The 14520-nt window shown below is 37.5% G+C and overlaps 1 protein-coding gene across 1 annotated transcript in view; it reads left to right on the top strand.

Annotated features, from left to right (window-relative positions):
* The window catches only part of LOC107850638 (RHOMBOID-like protein 12, mitochondrial), a 69079-nt gene extending 57258 nt beyond the window's left edge, over positions 1 to 11821 (top strand). Inside the window, exons 5-8 of the mRNA XM_016695306.2 lie at positions 9662 to 9712; positions 10330 to 10434; positions 10560 to 10601; positions 11479 to 11821. Coding sequence (XP_016550792.1) covers positions 9662 to 9712; positions 10330 to 10434; positions 10560 to 10601; positions 11479 to 11568 — 288 coding nt within the window. The 3' untranslated portion in view covers positions 11569 to 11821. The remainder of the gene's footprint in view (positions 1 to 9661; positions 9713 to 10329; positions 10435 to 10559; positions 10602 to 11478) is intronic.
* Positions 11822 to 14520: the final 2699 nt, after the last annotated feature.

Genomic DNA, 14520 nt, shown 5'->3' with positions numbered 1-14520 from the left:
TTGAGGTAGTGCTAAGGATTCAGTTAACAAGTTGTTATCAGCTACCATGTGATTGGTAGCACCTGTATCAATAATCCAATTATGTGTCATCAGCTGTGATTAGAGCAGTGTCAATACCTGATGCATTACCTACTGAGTTAGCCATAGCTGTAATTTGTGCACCATTTAGCAGATGTATAATTTGATCATATTGATTTTTGGTGAAATGGAATGGTTGTGCCATCTGATCACTTGAGCCTGAATCACTTGACGTAGGTGTTTTTCCTTTTTCATGATGATCTGATCCTGTGTTCTGATGATGCACTTATCCTTGACATTCAACCATCACATTTAGGCATTAGTTGTAGGTACTCCCCTTTTCTTCTTGAACTTATCAGAGGGATAACCAATCAACTTGTAACAATTATCTCTTCTGTGATTCCTTAGTTTACTGAAATCACAAAACAAATTCTTACTATCACTGTTTGAACTACTGCTTCCAATTCTATTCGTGTGAACCTTCTTGAATTTCTGACTATTATGAAAGTTTCATGTAGTCCTGGTACTGTACAGAGTAGTAGGTTCATAACCAATAGGTGGAGCTCCAAGAACACTAGATGTTGCAGCCAGCGCTCTTTGATTCTCATCATTCATAATCATAGAGTAGGTTTGATTAACACTAGATAGAGGAGATATAAGTAAAACTTAGACTCCTAACTTGAACATAAGAATCATTTAGCCCCATTAAGAACTGATAAAGTTTCTACCTCTATAGATGAATCAAGAAATCCTTGGATTTTTCACAGTTACAACCAGTTAACAATTATAGCTACAACTAATTGTGTATGATTAAGTTTTGAGCAATAAAGAAACTCTCTCATTCCTTCTCTATCGTTCTTGTTCTTCTCCAGTCATCTATGTCTTCTCAATTCTTTGATTGCAACGTGGTATCAGAGCCTTGAAGCTCTGTGATTCATATCTGCTTTCTCGATTTTGTTGTTCTCTTGAATTGCTTCTTACCCTGTTTCTGAGATTTATTCTCAAACAAGCTTCCATGATTCACTAAAGATTAAAGTTCTTTACATATTGTTTTAATGGCTGCCAATGGAGTCAATGCGCAGGAATCTTCTGTAAATAAAGTTGATTCTGCAGCTGAAGATCCTTTTGGAGTAGGGGTACAGATTGAAGCATCTCATCCACTATACCTTGCACCCGGTGCTACAAGTGTTATTTGTCTTATCTCCTTTCAATTGTCTGGTACTAATAACTACTCTCTTTGGAGTAGATTCATGAGAATAGCATTGTTAGGTAGAAATAAGTGGGGCCTGGTTGATGGTTCTTGGATGGTTCTTGGAGCAAAGATAAGTTTCATGAAAAATTTGGTTATCAATGGGAGAGGTGTAATGCTATTGTCTTATCTTGGTTGATAAATTCAATTTGCAAAAGTCTAGTGAGTAGTATAGCCTATGCTGTCAATGCTTTTGATGTTTGGATTGATCTTAAAGAAAGATTTGATAAAATTGATGGTTCTAGGCAGTTTAACACACAGAGAGTAATAGCACAATAGGTCAGGGCACTTCCTCCATTTCTGTGTATTTTTCAAGGCTTAAGGAGTTGTGGACTGACTCTAAGAGTTTCGTACCTTTACCTGGTTGTAGCTGTGAAAAATCCAAGGATTTCTTGATTCATCTATAGAGGTAGAAACTTTATCAGTTCTTAATGGGGCTAAATGATTCTTATGTTCAAGCTAGGAGTCTAAGTCTTGCTTATGTATCCTCTATCTAGTGTTAATCAAGCCTACTCTATGATTATGAGTGATGAGAATCAAAGAGCGTTGGCTGCAACATCTAGTGTGCTTACTACCACTGCTTGAACTACTGCTGCTTCCAACTCTATTCGTGTGAACCTTCTTGAATTTCTGACCATTATGAAAGCCTCATGTAGTTCTGGCACTATACAGAGCAGTAGGTTCATAACCAATAGTGCCAGAACTACATGAGGCTTTCATAATGGTCAGAAATTCAAGAAGGTTCACACGAATAGAGTTGGAAGCAACAGTGGTAGTAAGAATTTGTTCTGTGATTTTTGTAAACTAAGGAATCACAGAAGAGATAATTGTTATAAGTTGATTGGTTATCCCTCTGATAAGTTCAAGAAAAAAGGGGAGTACCTACAACTAATGTCTATAATGTGATAGTTGAATGTCAAGGACGAGTGCATCATCAGAACACAAGATCAAATCATCATGAAAAAGGAAAAACTCCTAAGTTAAATGATTCAGGCTCAGGTGATCAGATGACACAACCACATTTCACCAAAAATCAATATGATCAAATTATACATCTGCTAAATGGTGCACAAGTTACAGCTATGGCTAACTCAGTAGGTAATGCATCAGGTATTAACACTGCTCTAATCATAGCTGATGACACACATAACTGGATTATTGATACAGGTGCTACCAATCACATGGTCGCTGATCACAATCTGTTAACAAATCCTTAGCACTACCTCAAAGTACTTGTAGAAAAGTATTCTTACCAATTGGCGAGGTAGCTTATATAACTCATGTTGAATCTAGCTTATTGACGGATGGATAAAAACTGAAAAATGAATTGCTAATTCCCCAGTTTAAGTTTAATTTACTTTCAGTTTCACAGATCACAAAGGCTTTGCAGTGTTTAGTTGTTTTCTATCTTGACTTTCGCCTATTTCAGGATCTCTACAATGGGAAGGTGAAAACGATTGGTAGACTAAAGGATGGACTATACTTGTTGCTTGCTACACCTTCATTTACTAAGCAATTTGCTGAATGTTGCTCTCTGGTTCCTAGATTTTCTTTGTCTGTTAATAACAGTACTACTGATATCGCCTTAAGGCATAGAAGGCTTGGGCACCCTCTTCTAAGACTCTGAACAGCCTCTTATCAGTAGACTTAGATAAATGTTCTTCTATCATAAAAAATTGTACCATTTGCCCTTGTGCAAAAGAAGTTAGGTTAGCTTTTCAGTCTAGTAACTCAAGGAGTAATATTAGTTTTTATTTACTGCATCTTGATGTGCGGGGTCCTGTAAACATGTTACATATGATGGAAATAAATACTTCTTGACAATTGTGGATGATTTTACTAGAATGACTTGGTTATTTTTGTTAAGACTCAAATCTGATGTACATAATTTAATAAGTGAAATGTATAAGAGGTGATAATGGTACTGAATTTGTTACTAAGCATGTGACTCTTTATACTAAACTTTAGGCATAATACATCGAACTTCTTGTGCTTATACACCTCAGCAAAATAGTGTTGCTGAGAGAAAGCATAAGCAAATCTTAGAAGTGTGAAGAGCTAAAGGTTTCAAGGTCATATTAACATTAAATTTCGGGGACAGTGTGTTTTAGCCTCAGCTTGCATTATTAATAGGTTACCTTCTTCTGTGCTACACAATAAAACTCCATTTGAAATGTTATATGGTACTAAACCTTTTGTTGATCACGTTAGGGTGTTAGGTTGTCTAGTATTTGCAAAAACTATTTCTGAGACCGATAAATTCAAATCTAGAGCTACACTTGCTATTCATATGGGGTACTCTAGTACTCAGAACGGTTATATCTTGTATGATTATACTAATTCTATATTCTTTGTGAACAAAGATGTAGAATCTTATGATCATCTATCCTCCAGCTTTCAAGCTTTTATTACTGCAAGTTCAGCATATACTGAACCTTCTTCCTGCAAAGAAGCTATTACTGATTCTAGGTGGGTTGAAGCTATGAAGGCAGAGATAGATACACTTGAAAGTAATCACACATGGGAAGTAGTTACCTTGCCAGAAGGAAAGAAACCAATAGGATGCAAATGTGTATATAAGATAAACTACAAAGACACTGGTGAGGTGGAAAGGTTCAAGTTTAGACTAGTGGTTAAAGATTATAGTCAACAAGAAGGTATTGACTATCAAGAAACTTTTTCCCCTGTTGTCAAGATTGTTACCATAAGATCTGTCCTTGCTTTAGCATCTATTAGACATTGGCATATCCATCAAATGGATGTTGTACAATGCCTTTCTACAAGGTGACCTATTTGTTGAGATTTACATGGATTTACCACAAAGCTTTAAGAGCCAATGGGAGACAAGGCAGGTATGCAGGCTGCTTAAATCCTTGTATGGTTTGAAACAAGCTCCAAGACAGTAGAATGTAAAACTATTGGAGGCAATCCCGAGTCTTGGCTTTAGTCAAAGTCAATATGACCATTCTTTGTTCTTAAAGAAGGCTAAAAATAACCTTGTGCTAATCTTAGTGTACGTTGATGATTTATTGGTTGGTAGTAATTTACAACTTATCAAAGAGAAAGAGACAAAAACTGCTCTACATAAATTGTTCAAAATGAAAAACTTGGGAGAATTGAGATTCTTTTTAGGCACTGAGTTTGCAAGATCAAAAACTGGTATCTTTGAAAGTTAAGATACTGCGAAAGTATATTTTTTATTCATAGAATTGTACAGTATTTATAAGAGAAAAGTAAGATCAGAATGAACTAATCAATCCCTGATTCTTGGAAGATTCTTGAATCTAAGGATTTCCCCTGATCTATTTCCTAAAATAATGTATTTTCTTAAGATACATGCTATCCCATATTTACAATAACTGATTACGTCAATTTGTCAGTTGATTTGTGGAGTGGATTTGCTTGAAATCTGCTAGTCATTGTGGAGCAGATTCTGCAATCTGCCAGCTCATTCGACACTTCCCTCAGGTTGGCATGTAAATATCGAACATGCCTAACTTGCTAACAAATGTCTCAAAGGTAGTTTTGAAGAGATTTTTGTGAAAATATCTGCTACTTGTTCAGTTTTTGGAACGAAAGGGATGCACACACTTCCATTTTCAATCTTCTCTCTAATGAAGTGTCGTCCACTTCAACATGCTTTGTTCTATCATGCTGAACTGGATTATAAGCAATGCTTATAGCAGCTTTATTGTCACAGTACAACTTCATTGGCAAACTCATAGGTCTTCTTAATTCTTTCAAAAATCTCTTAAGCAACAACATTTCACAAATTCCATGTGCCATGGATCGATACTTAGCCTCAACACTACTTCGATCCATCACGTTTTGCTTCTTACTCCTCTATGTTACTAAATCTCCCCAAACAAATGTACAATATCCGGACGTAGACCTTCTATAAATAGAAGAACTAGCCCAGTTCGCATCTGCATAAGCTTCAACACTTCTTTGCTCATTCTTTTTAAAGAACCCTTTTCTAGGAGAGCTCTTTAGATACCTTAAGATTCGATACACAACTTCTTGGTGTTTTTCTCGTGGAGAATCATGAACTGACTAACTAGGCTCACAACAAAGGCAATATCAGACGTAGTATGTAACAGGTAAATCAACTTCCCTACCAATCTCTGGTATCGGCCCCTATTAATTGATTTTCCATCCATCACAAACTTTAGATTTGGGTTAATCGAAGTTTCAGCTGGTCTACAACCACTCATTCCCGTTTCTTTTAACATATCAAGAACATACTTCCTTTGTGACACTATAATTCCTTGTTTCGATCGTGCAACCTCCATGCCGAGAAAATACTTCAGTGGGCCTAAGTCTTTTATCTCAAATTTTGAGGCAAGACGCTCCTTTAGTTTTTTTATTTCAACCACATCATCGCCTGTGAGGATGATATCATCAACATACACTATAAGAACTGCTACTTTTCCTTCTAGTAAATGCCGAGTGACATTATGTGATCTATTTGTCTGTACACATATCCTTGCCTTTTCACAAATTGAATAAACCTTTCAAACTAAGCCCTTGGAGACTGTTTTAGATAGTAAAGAGATCTTCTAAGTCCGAATACCTTTGCTTTGTACTTCTCTTCAAAACTTGGTGGGGGATCCATATAGACTTCTTCCTCTAGTTGCCCATTCAAGAAAGCATTCTTCACATCCAACTATTGAAGAGACCAGTCAAGGTTTACCGCGACTGTTAACAGAACTCTAATTGAGTTTATCTTAGCTACTGGAGCAAACGTCTCAAGATAGTCAATGCCATATGTCTGCTTGAACCCTTTAGCTACTAGACGGGCCTTATACCTCTCCAAGGATCCGTCTGACTTGAATTTGGTAGTGAACACCCATTTGTAGCCTACTGGTTCTTTTCCTTAGGCAAATCTACCAACTCCCATGTCTTATTTTTTTCAAGAGCTCGCAATTCCTCCAGAATAGCCTCCTTCCAACTCGTAGAGCATCCTGCACATTTTTTGGGATCTCCACACTAGAAAGTTGTGAAGTAAAGGCTGAATAACTAAGAGACAACTTTTTATAGGAAACAAACATAGAAATGGAGGATCATAACACTTATATCCCTTTTGATTTGGAGCATATCCTACAAAAACACACTTCTTAGCCCTTGGTTCAAGTTTACTGCAATTATGAACATGAACAGAGGTTGTACACCCAAAAACCTTTAATGGCAGATTTGTAGTTAACCTAGAACTAGGAAAACTCTCTCTAAATATGTTAAAAGATGTTTTAAATTTGAGAGGACGAGATGACATCCTATTAATAAGATAAGTAGCAGTCAAGAGAGCCTCTCCCCAAAGGTACTGTGGAACCTTACAGGTAAACATTAAGGCCCTAGTTATCTCTAACAGGTGCCTACTCTTTCTTTCTGCGATGCCATTTTGTTGGGGTGTATTCGGACAAGAGCTTTGGTGTACTACCCCAGTTTTTCTGAAAAAACTTCCTAATTGTTCATTAAAAAATTCTAGACCATTGTCACTTTGAAAAATCTTGATTTTATCATTAAACCGTGTTTCCACCATTACATAGTCTCAAACACATTTTTAACCTTAGATTTGCCCTTCAATAAAAAAACCCAACTCAGTCTAGTATAATCGTCTATAAAAGTTACAAACCATCGTTTTTCAAACATTGTTGAAATTCTATACGGTCCCCAAACATCACTATGAATCATCATAAAAGGTTTAGAAGCCTGATACTTTTGAGAGGGAAAAAACAATCGGTGATGCTTAGCCAATTCACACTGGAATAAGGAAGGATTTTTATTTTCAAATAACTGAGGTAATAAATGTCTTAATTAAAAAAAACTTGGATGTCCAAGCCTATAATGCCAAAGTATGACTTTATTCAAAACAAAAGTAGAGTTCAAACAAGTAGGATTCAGTTGTAGAGAGTTGTCTCCATTGTCAAGAAAATAAAGGCCTCTATATTCTCTAGCACTGCCAATCGTCTTCCCCGAGACCTTTTCCTGAAATTCACACAAATCAGAGTAAAAAATAGCCCGACAATTAAGAGAACGGGTTAATTTACTAACAGAATCCAAATTACAAGACAATTTCGGAACATGAAGAATATCATGAAGTGTGAGGGATGGTGATAGTTTAACAGTTCCTTTTCCAGCGACTGCGGAGAAGGAACCATCAACTATCTTGATTTTATTATTCCGTGCACAAGGAGTATAAGTAGAGAAAGCACGAGAACTTCTAGTCATGTGATTAGTAGCTCCTAAATCTATGATCCAAGAATCATTTCGGTTGAAGTTGGCACTAAGAAAAGCAGATGGTACGATACCTGTTTCAACAAAAGAACAAGAAGGATTAGAAGGATTTGGTGCATTTGCACGGAACTGGGGAGATTGAAGGAGTTTAGGCAAATCTCTAGTTGTTCCCTTATAAATTGAGATGAATTTGGAAAAGGAGGATGCTCCTGCTCAAAATGAGTTGTTGGGAGAGCTTGGCCATGTTGATATTGGAAGCCACGATTATCAACTCCCTTCAGCTTCTAGTTCGGTGGTTTTCCATGAAATCGATGAGAAGTTAACTGGAAGGACATGTGAGAAACATTGCCTCCTTGAGTCATCATATTTTCTATAGGAACTTCTAGAGAAGAACTTTTGTTTCTTTTGATGTTCCAGAAAGATGATCTCCTTGGAAAGCTGTTTTTTTCATGTGATACTAGGGGAAAATGTCCCGCTCTGATACCATGTAAAGAATGGATTTTGGGCCTAACTCAACCTCAAAAGCTAGCTCACGAGGGGAGGATTGCCCAAGTCCATATAAGGAGACCTATTACCCATCCCTTTTTCGATGTGGGATACTTAACACCCCCCACACGCCAGGCCTCGTTAACTGGAGCGTGGACAATATAATATGGGGGCCCAACATCGGTGAACAAACATTTAGGATGGGCCTGGCTCTGATACCATGAAAGTTAAGATACTGCAAAAGTATATTTTATTCATAGAATTGTACAGTATTTATAAGAGAAAAGTTAGATCAGAATGAACTAATCAATCCTTGATTCTTGGGAGATTCTTGAATCAAGGGATTTCCCCTAATCTATTTCCTAAAATAATGTATTTTCCTAAGATACATACTATCCCATATTTACAGGAGATGATTACGTCAACCTGTCAGCTAATTTGTGGAGCAGATTTGATTGAAATCTGCTAGTCATTGTGGAGTAGATTTTGCAATCTGCCAGCTCATTCGACAATCTTAATGCACCAAAGGAAGTATGCTTTGGAGTTGATTTCTGAGCTTGGATTACGGGTTGCTAAGCCTGCAACTACACCTCTGGAAGCTAATATCAAGCTAACTACTAAGGAAGTGGATGATTATGTGAATAAGGACATCTCAAATGATTCTTTGGTTGATAAAATTGCTTATCAGAAGATTATTGGAAAACTGTTGTACTTAGCCATAACAAGGCCTGATATATCCTTTAGTGTACAGACTAAGTCAATTCCTACATCAGGCAAAACAACCACACTTAAGAGGCAGCACTCAAGAATTGTCAGGTACATCCAAAACCAGCCAGGACAAGGGATATTACTCTCAAACTCAAGTCAAGAAATACTTTCAGCACACTGTGATGCAGATTGGCAGCATGTCCCAATTCTAGGAAGTCAGTGACAGGATTCTTAGTCAAGTTAGGAGATTCTTTAATCTCTTGGAAATCAAAGAAACAAAACTCTATATCAAGGAGTTCAGCAGAAGCTGAATACAGGAGACTTGCATCTACTACACCTGAGTTAACTTGGATTGTTAGACTGTTTAAAGAGCTTGGTGCTCAAGTACGTCTACCTATTCAAGTAAACACTGATAGCAAAACAGCAATGCAAATAGTTGCAAATCCAGTGTTTCATGAAAGGACAAAACACATAGAAATAGATTGTCACTTTGTGAGAGAGAAGATTCAACAAGGAATGATCAAGACTGAGTATGTTCCTACTAAACATCAACAGACAGATATACTAACTGAAGGATTATACCGGACACAACATGAATATTTGTGCTCCAAGCTTGGGATGCTTAACATTTTTGCACCCCACAGCTTGGGGGGGAGTATTGAGGACACTACAGTTAAGTAAGAGATCAGTGGACTGTAAAGAATATAAGAGGCTCCTACTTGTTAGTTAAGTTAGTTAATGTTGAGGCAGTTAGCAGTTATAGTTTAAGAAGTTAGTTAAGTCATGTGCAAGTCTATATATATAGCTACAACTAATTGTGTATGATTAAGTTTTGAGTAATAAAGAAACTCTCTCATTCCTTCTCTATTGTTCTTCTTCTTCTCCAGTCATCTATCTCTTCTCAATTCTCTGATTGCAACACTCTCATTGTAGAAGTAGTTAATGGCCGTCTTTTTTCTTTGGCAGGTACAAAGAAGACGATCTCTGAGCATGCATCCATCACAAGTTCCTGGATTGGTAAATTCATGTCTTATTTCTTCTTGATCTCTGCTAGTTCTTTTCTGCCTCTTCAATTCCAATCACATTACCATTCTAACAATTTATGGCACTCCAACGGATATGAAATGAGATTGTCATTCTCTCTGATTTATGTTTAAGATAATCATTTTTTCCCCATGGAGTACTTTGTTGTCTTCAAATTCAGTAGTTAAGCCTTTCTTTTTACATGTGTTTTCCCTTGGTATTTGGACTAATAGTTCATGTTCTGAAAAAAACGTTGGAGCAGTTTCATAGAATAAACTGCGCCAATTCTACTTACTCGTTGTCTTGATCTTTGTAGCTAGTGCACATAATTTTGCGAGATTATCAATTATCAAATTGTTGATGCCTAAATTGCCATAAATTTTCATTTTAACCAGTCCCTTTATCCCATTGTTATACCTGCAATCCAAACTCAAAAACAATGTTATTTTCTTAGGTCTGACTGCTGTTTTGAAACCCTAATCTGCTCAGTGTGAGGAAACAAGCAACTCTTTGATTTTTGGAATCCTTGAAATTTCTAAGTGAATGGTTAATGGATGAAGTTTGAACTTTTCCTTCATGAGACTGACTTCTGTTTGTGCTTTTCCATCTAGGGCGCAAGTGGGGCTGTAAATGCAGTGATGCTGCTTGATATATTCCTTTTCCCTAGAAAGACTCTCTATTTTGACTTTATCATTCCTATCCCAGCAATCTTACTGGTAAGTGATTGTGTATTGTATTTCTTAACAAAAATTTTTTTTTTTTTTTGTACTTTTCTAGATGATAGTTGCCACAGGTAAAATTGGCTAACACTTTCTACGCAACTGGTCATTATATCATTCAGGGAATCTTCATCATTGGAAAAGATGTCTTAAGAATATTGGAGGTATGATCTTCTAGCACTTCATCCTCTTTTGTGTTTAGTTGTTGACTTTATCACGAAATGAAGTCATCAATGGCCACTATGCGCCGAGCTCAATACTTCCAAGCATCTGAAAGAGACTATTTTAGGCTATTATTTGTAGATGTACCTGGAGACGGACTAAGAGGGTGTTTGGATTGGCTCATTTTTAAGTGCTTTTGGCTTTTAAACACTTTTATTTTTGGAGGTGTTTGAGAAAGTCAAAAAGTGCTTTGAAGTACTTTACTTTAGGCTTAAAAAGTACTAAAAAAAAAAAGCCAAAAGCCAAAAGTTGGTTGCTACCTACTTTTGACCGGAGCTTGTAAGTCACTTAAAAAAAACCCATTCAAACACCCCCTAAGATGTTTCCTGTCCGGTATTCTGGTAATCGCGTTATCTTTTTGGGGCATATGATTTGTATTATTGAGGCTCAGTTGCTAATGAAAATAAAACTGAAATGTCTTCTTTTAGTAATGTCCACTTCCTTGTTCTCTTCTTCAAGTTCAACATGCCTGCGATATTTAAGTTTTCTTGAGTGTCCACTACTCGATTTGATTAGAAAATTTAGCGAGTAATGTGTGTTAATGGTCATGCGACTTCTCCAGGCCCATACTTGCACCAATTCTCTGTGTTGGTTAAGGAAATAAACTAATAAAATCAAATACAACAAAATACACCATTATCCGTCTCACGTGCCAGTTTGAGATCTTAGCCTTCAACCATGAAGATGTTGGAGGTCAAGTTCTATTATTGGGGCATTTGGTTCTGCTCATTTTACTCTACAGCCTTGCTGCAAAAAAGGAGTTGATATCGTAATGACTCATTTGATATGTATAACAACTTCCTTTCCTCTTGATTTTAGGGTGACACTCAAATCTCTGGATCTGCTCATTTAGGTGGGGCTGTCATGGCTGCCATTGCATGGGCTCGAGTAAGAAGGGGACGATTCTGAAGTCTCATTTCCTTGGAATGTAATTTCGGCTGATATAGCTAGGATGTACCAAATTGCATCACCTCTTTATATATATATGTATAGTTATAGCCCCAGATCCTTCCCACACTTGAATAATTGCCTTATTCTAGGGGAAGTAGCAAGAATCCAACTGAATTTGCAACCTGAAACTATGATGTTTCTAACCAAAACAGTCATTACAATTGTAGTATTCGAGAGAACCTATAATGATTATTCCCCCGTTTTAATTTGATTGTTTTGTTTTGACTTGTCACGGGGCTTAAGAAAGTTGAGAAAAATTTTGTTATCTTAAATTAAAATATATTGAATGTACAAAATTGTCCTTTAATTTTGGGATCTTAAAATGTCAAGTAGAAAGTTTAAATTATGGAGTTGCCAAAAAAGGAAAGATATTTTTTTAAATGGATTAAAAAGGAAAGTATATATGTCAGTAGAAAGTTGAAATTATACGGTTGTCAAAAAGAAGGGATTTTTTTTCTAAAGGGATTTTTTTTCTGAAATGAGATTAAAAAGAAAGTAGGACAAACGAATTAAAATTAAAAAAATATCATTTAACCACAATATAAGTGGTAATATGAGAAGTCACGCTTGGTGACCTTTTTTTCTCAACAGATATATAAAACCTCTTTCCACTTAACCTTTCATATGTTGTGCCTCAGAAGTGTTAAACCAGCCACTCTCTTGTCACTACAATCTGTAGTCGAGAAGCCTAACAAATAGTGAACGCTTCTATTTTTCAAAAAATTAAAACCATCTTCATGGAAGTCACGTTTATCCCCGTGATGGGATTTGTTACTTTTTTTTTTTTTTTTTGGATAAGTAGCATATTCGATTGATCAGTTCAAAAATAATTATATTCACCAGTTAAATATATAAAATATATTGGCTTAACACCTAGACGGCTACCTTAAACTTGACATATTTTGTAAGCTCATAATACATAAATATGACCTTTAACTTGACATCAAATTATAACTATGATCTTTAACTTAGATCATGCACAAGTATTTTTAACTATACAAAATCTGAACGAAAAAATATTTCAATCCTACTTGGCAAAATGTGTGTACACACTCAAAACCATGCGCGTTGGGATTAAAATTTGAGCCTCCCAATGGTAAAAAAAAATGGTTGAATGATTATTATGTCATTAATAAATCATTTTTATATACATCCCTTTTTACAAATCAAATTTCTACTTCTATTTTCTCCAACAACTTTTTCCTATTGTTTTCCCACTAATTTCAGCTCATTGATAGATGAAAATGGCATCTGATTTTTTTCTTTTTGTCATTGTGAAAAAAGAGCAATATTGAAGATTTCTTGATCTGTAAACAAACTAGGTCGTCGGTTTCTTGGATGCGAAGATAGTCGGGTAAGGTTGCATTGTAGATGAGTTTTTCTTTCTATTCAAGATTTAATTTTTTTATGGTTCTTTTGTTCTCATCCCGATTGAGAATCTTTCGACCCAGCATAGGCTCTTGGTTATGGATTTGGGTATAAAGAAGAATAGAAAGAGGAGGAGTAAAGAGTGTAGACCTAGAATTAAGTGGGGCGGCTTGACGCCAGTGAATGCGTGGGAGATAGAGGAGAAGTTGGCGGGAATGGGGGTGTGGGAGTGTAGGGGGGACGTGGATAGTATGTGGGATAGGGTGGCTAGGTGCATCAGGGAAAATGCAAGTGAGGTGTTGGGTGTTTCTAGGGGCCGGGCCGGGCATCATCAGGGGGATTGGTGGTGGAATGAAGAGGTGGAGAATAAAGTGGGGACCAAGAAAGGGGCGTATGCTAAATTGGTTGAGAGTAAGGACGAAGAAGAGAAGTGGGTAAACAGGAAAGAGTACAAGCTAGCTAGGAAGGAGGTTAAGTCAGCAGTCACGGTAGCTAAGACGGCCGCTTTTGAGAGCTTGTATGCAGGGTTACAGGGGAAAGGAGGAGAGAAAAAGTTGTTTAGACTCGCTAAGGCTAGGGAGAGGAAGGGTCGTGACCTCGATCAGGTGAGGTGCATTAAGGGGGAGGACGGTAGAGTGTTGGTGGAGGACGGCCACATTAAGAATAGATGGCAGTCGTACTTTCATAGGATCTTGAATGACAAAGGTCAGATAGAGCTATTGTGTTAGGGGAACTGGAGCACTCAGAGGAGTGTCGGGATTTTAGCTACTGTAGACGTTTTAAGGTAGAAGAGGTTAGAGAGGCTGTTCGTAGGATGCGAAGGGGTAGGGCGACGAGGCCGGACGAGATACCGGTGGAGTTTAAGTTCGTTGGAGAGGCTGGTGTAAGGTGGTTGACTGGATTGTTTAATGAAATCTTCAAGACGGTAAAGATGCCCGAGGCTTGGAGGTGGAGTACCATGATCCCTCTCTATAAGAATAAGGGTAACATCCAGAGTTGCAATAACTATAGGGATTAAGTTATTGAGTCACTCTATGAAGATTTGGGAGAGAGTGGTCGAGGTGAGGCTGAGACGGATAGTGTCTATTTCGGAAAACCAGTTTGGATTTATGCCTGGCCGCTCGACGACGGAGGCAATTCACCTGGTGCGGAGGTTGGTGGAACAGTATAGGGAAAGGAAGAAGGACCTGCACATGGTATTTATCGACCTGGAGAAGGCTTACGACAAAGTCCCCAGGGAGGTGCTTTGGAGATGCTTGGAGGTGAGTGGGGTACCGCTGGCATATATCAGAGCAATTAAGGATATGTATGATGGAGCGAAAACTCAGGTGAGGACGGCGGGAGGAGACTCAGAGCATTTCACTGTCCTATCAGGATTGCATCAGGGATCTACTCTTAGTCCCTTTTTGTTTGCGTTGGTGATGGATGTGTTGACGCGGCGTATTCAAGGGGAGGTGCCGTGGTGTATGCTTTTTGCAGACGATGTAGTTCTGATAGATGAGACTCGAGGGGGTGTGAATGACAAATTAGAGGTGTGGAGGC

This window comes from Capsicum annuum, chromosome 12, assembly GCF_002878395.1.
Source record: "Capsicum annuum cultivar UCD-10X-F1 chromosome 12, UCD10Xv1.1, whole genome shotgun sequence".
Classification (NCBI taxonomy): domain Eukaryota; kingdom Viridiplantae; phylum Streptophyta; class Magnoliopsida; order Solanales; family Solanaceae; genus Capsicum; species Capsicum annuum.
The sequence above is the reverse complement of the archived record's forward strand: the minus strand, read 5'-3'. Positions and strand labels throughout refer to the sequence as shown.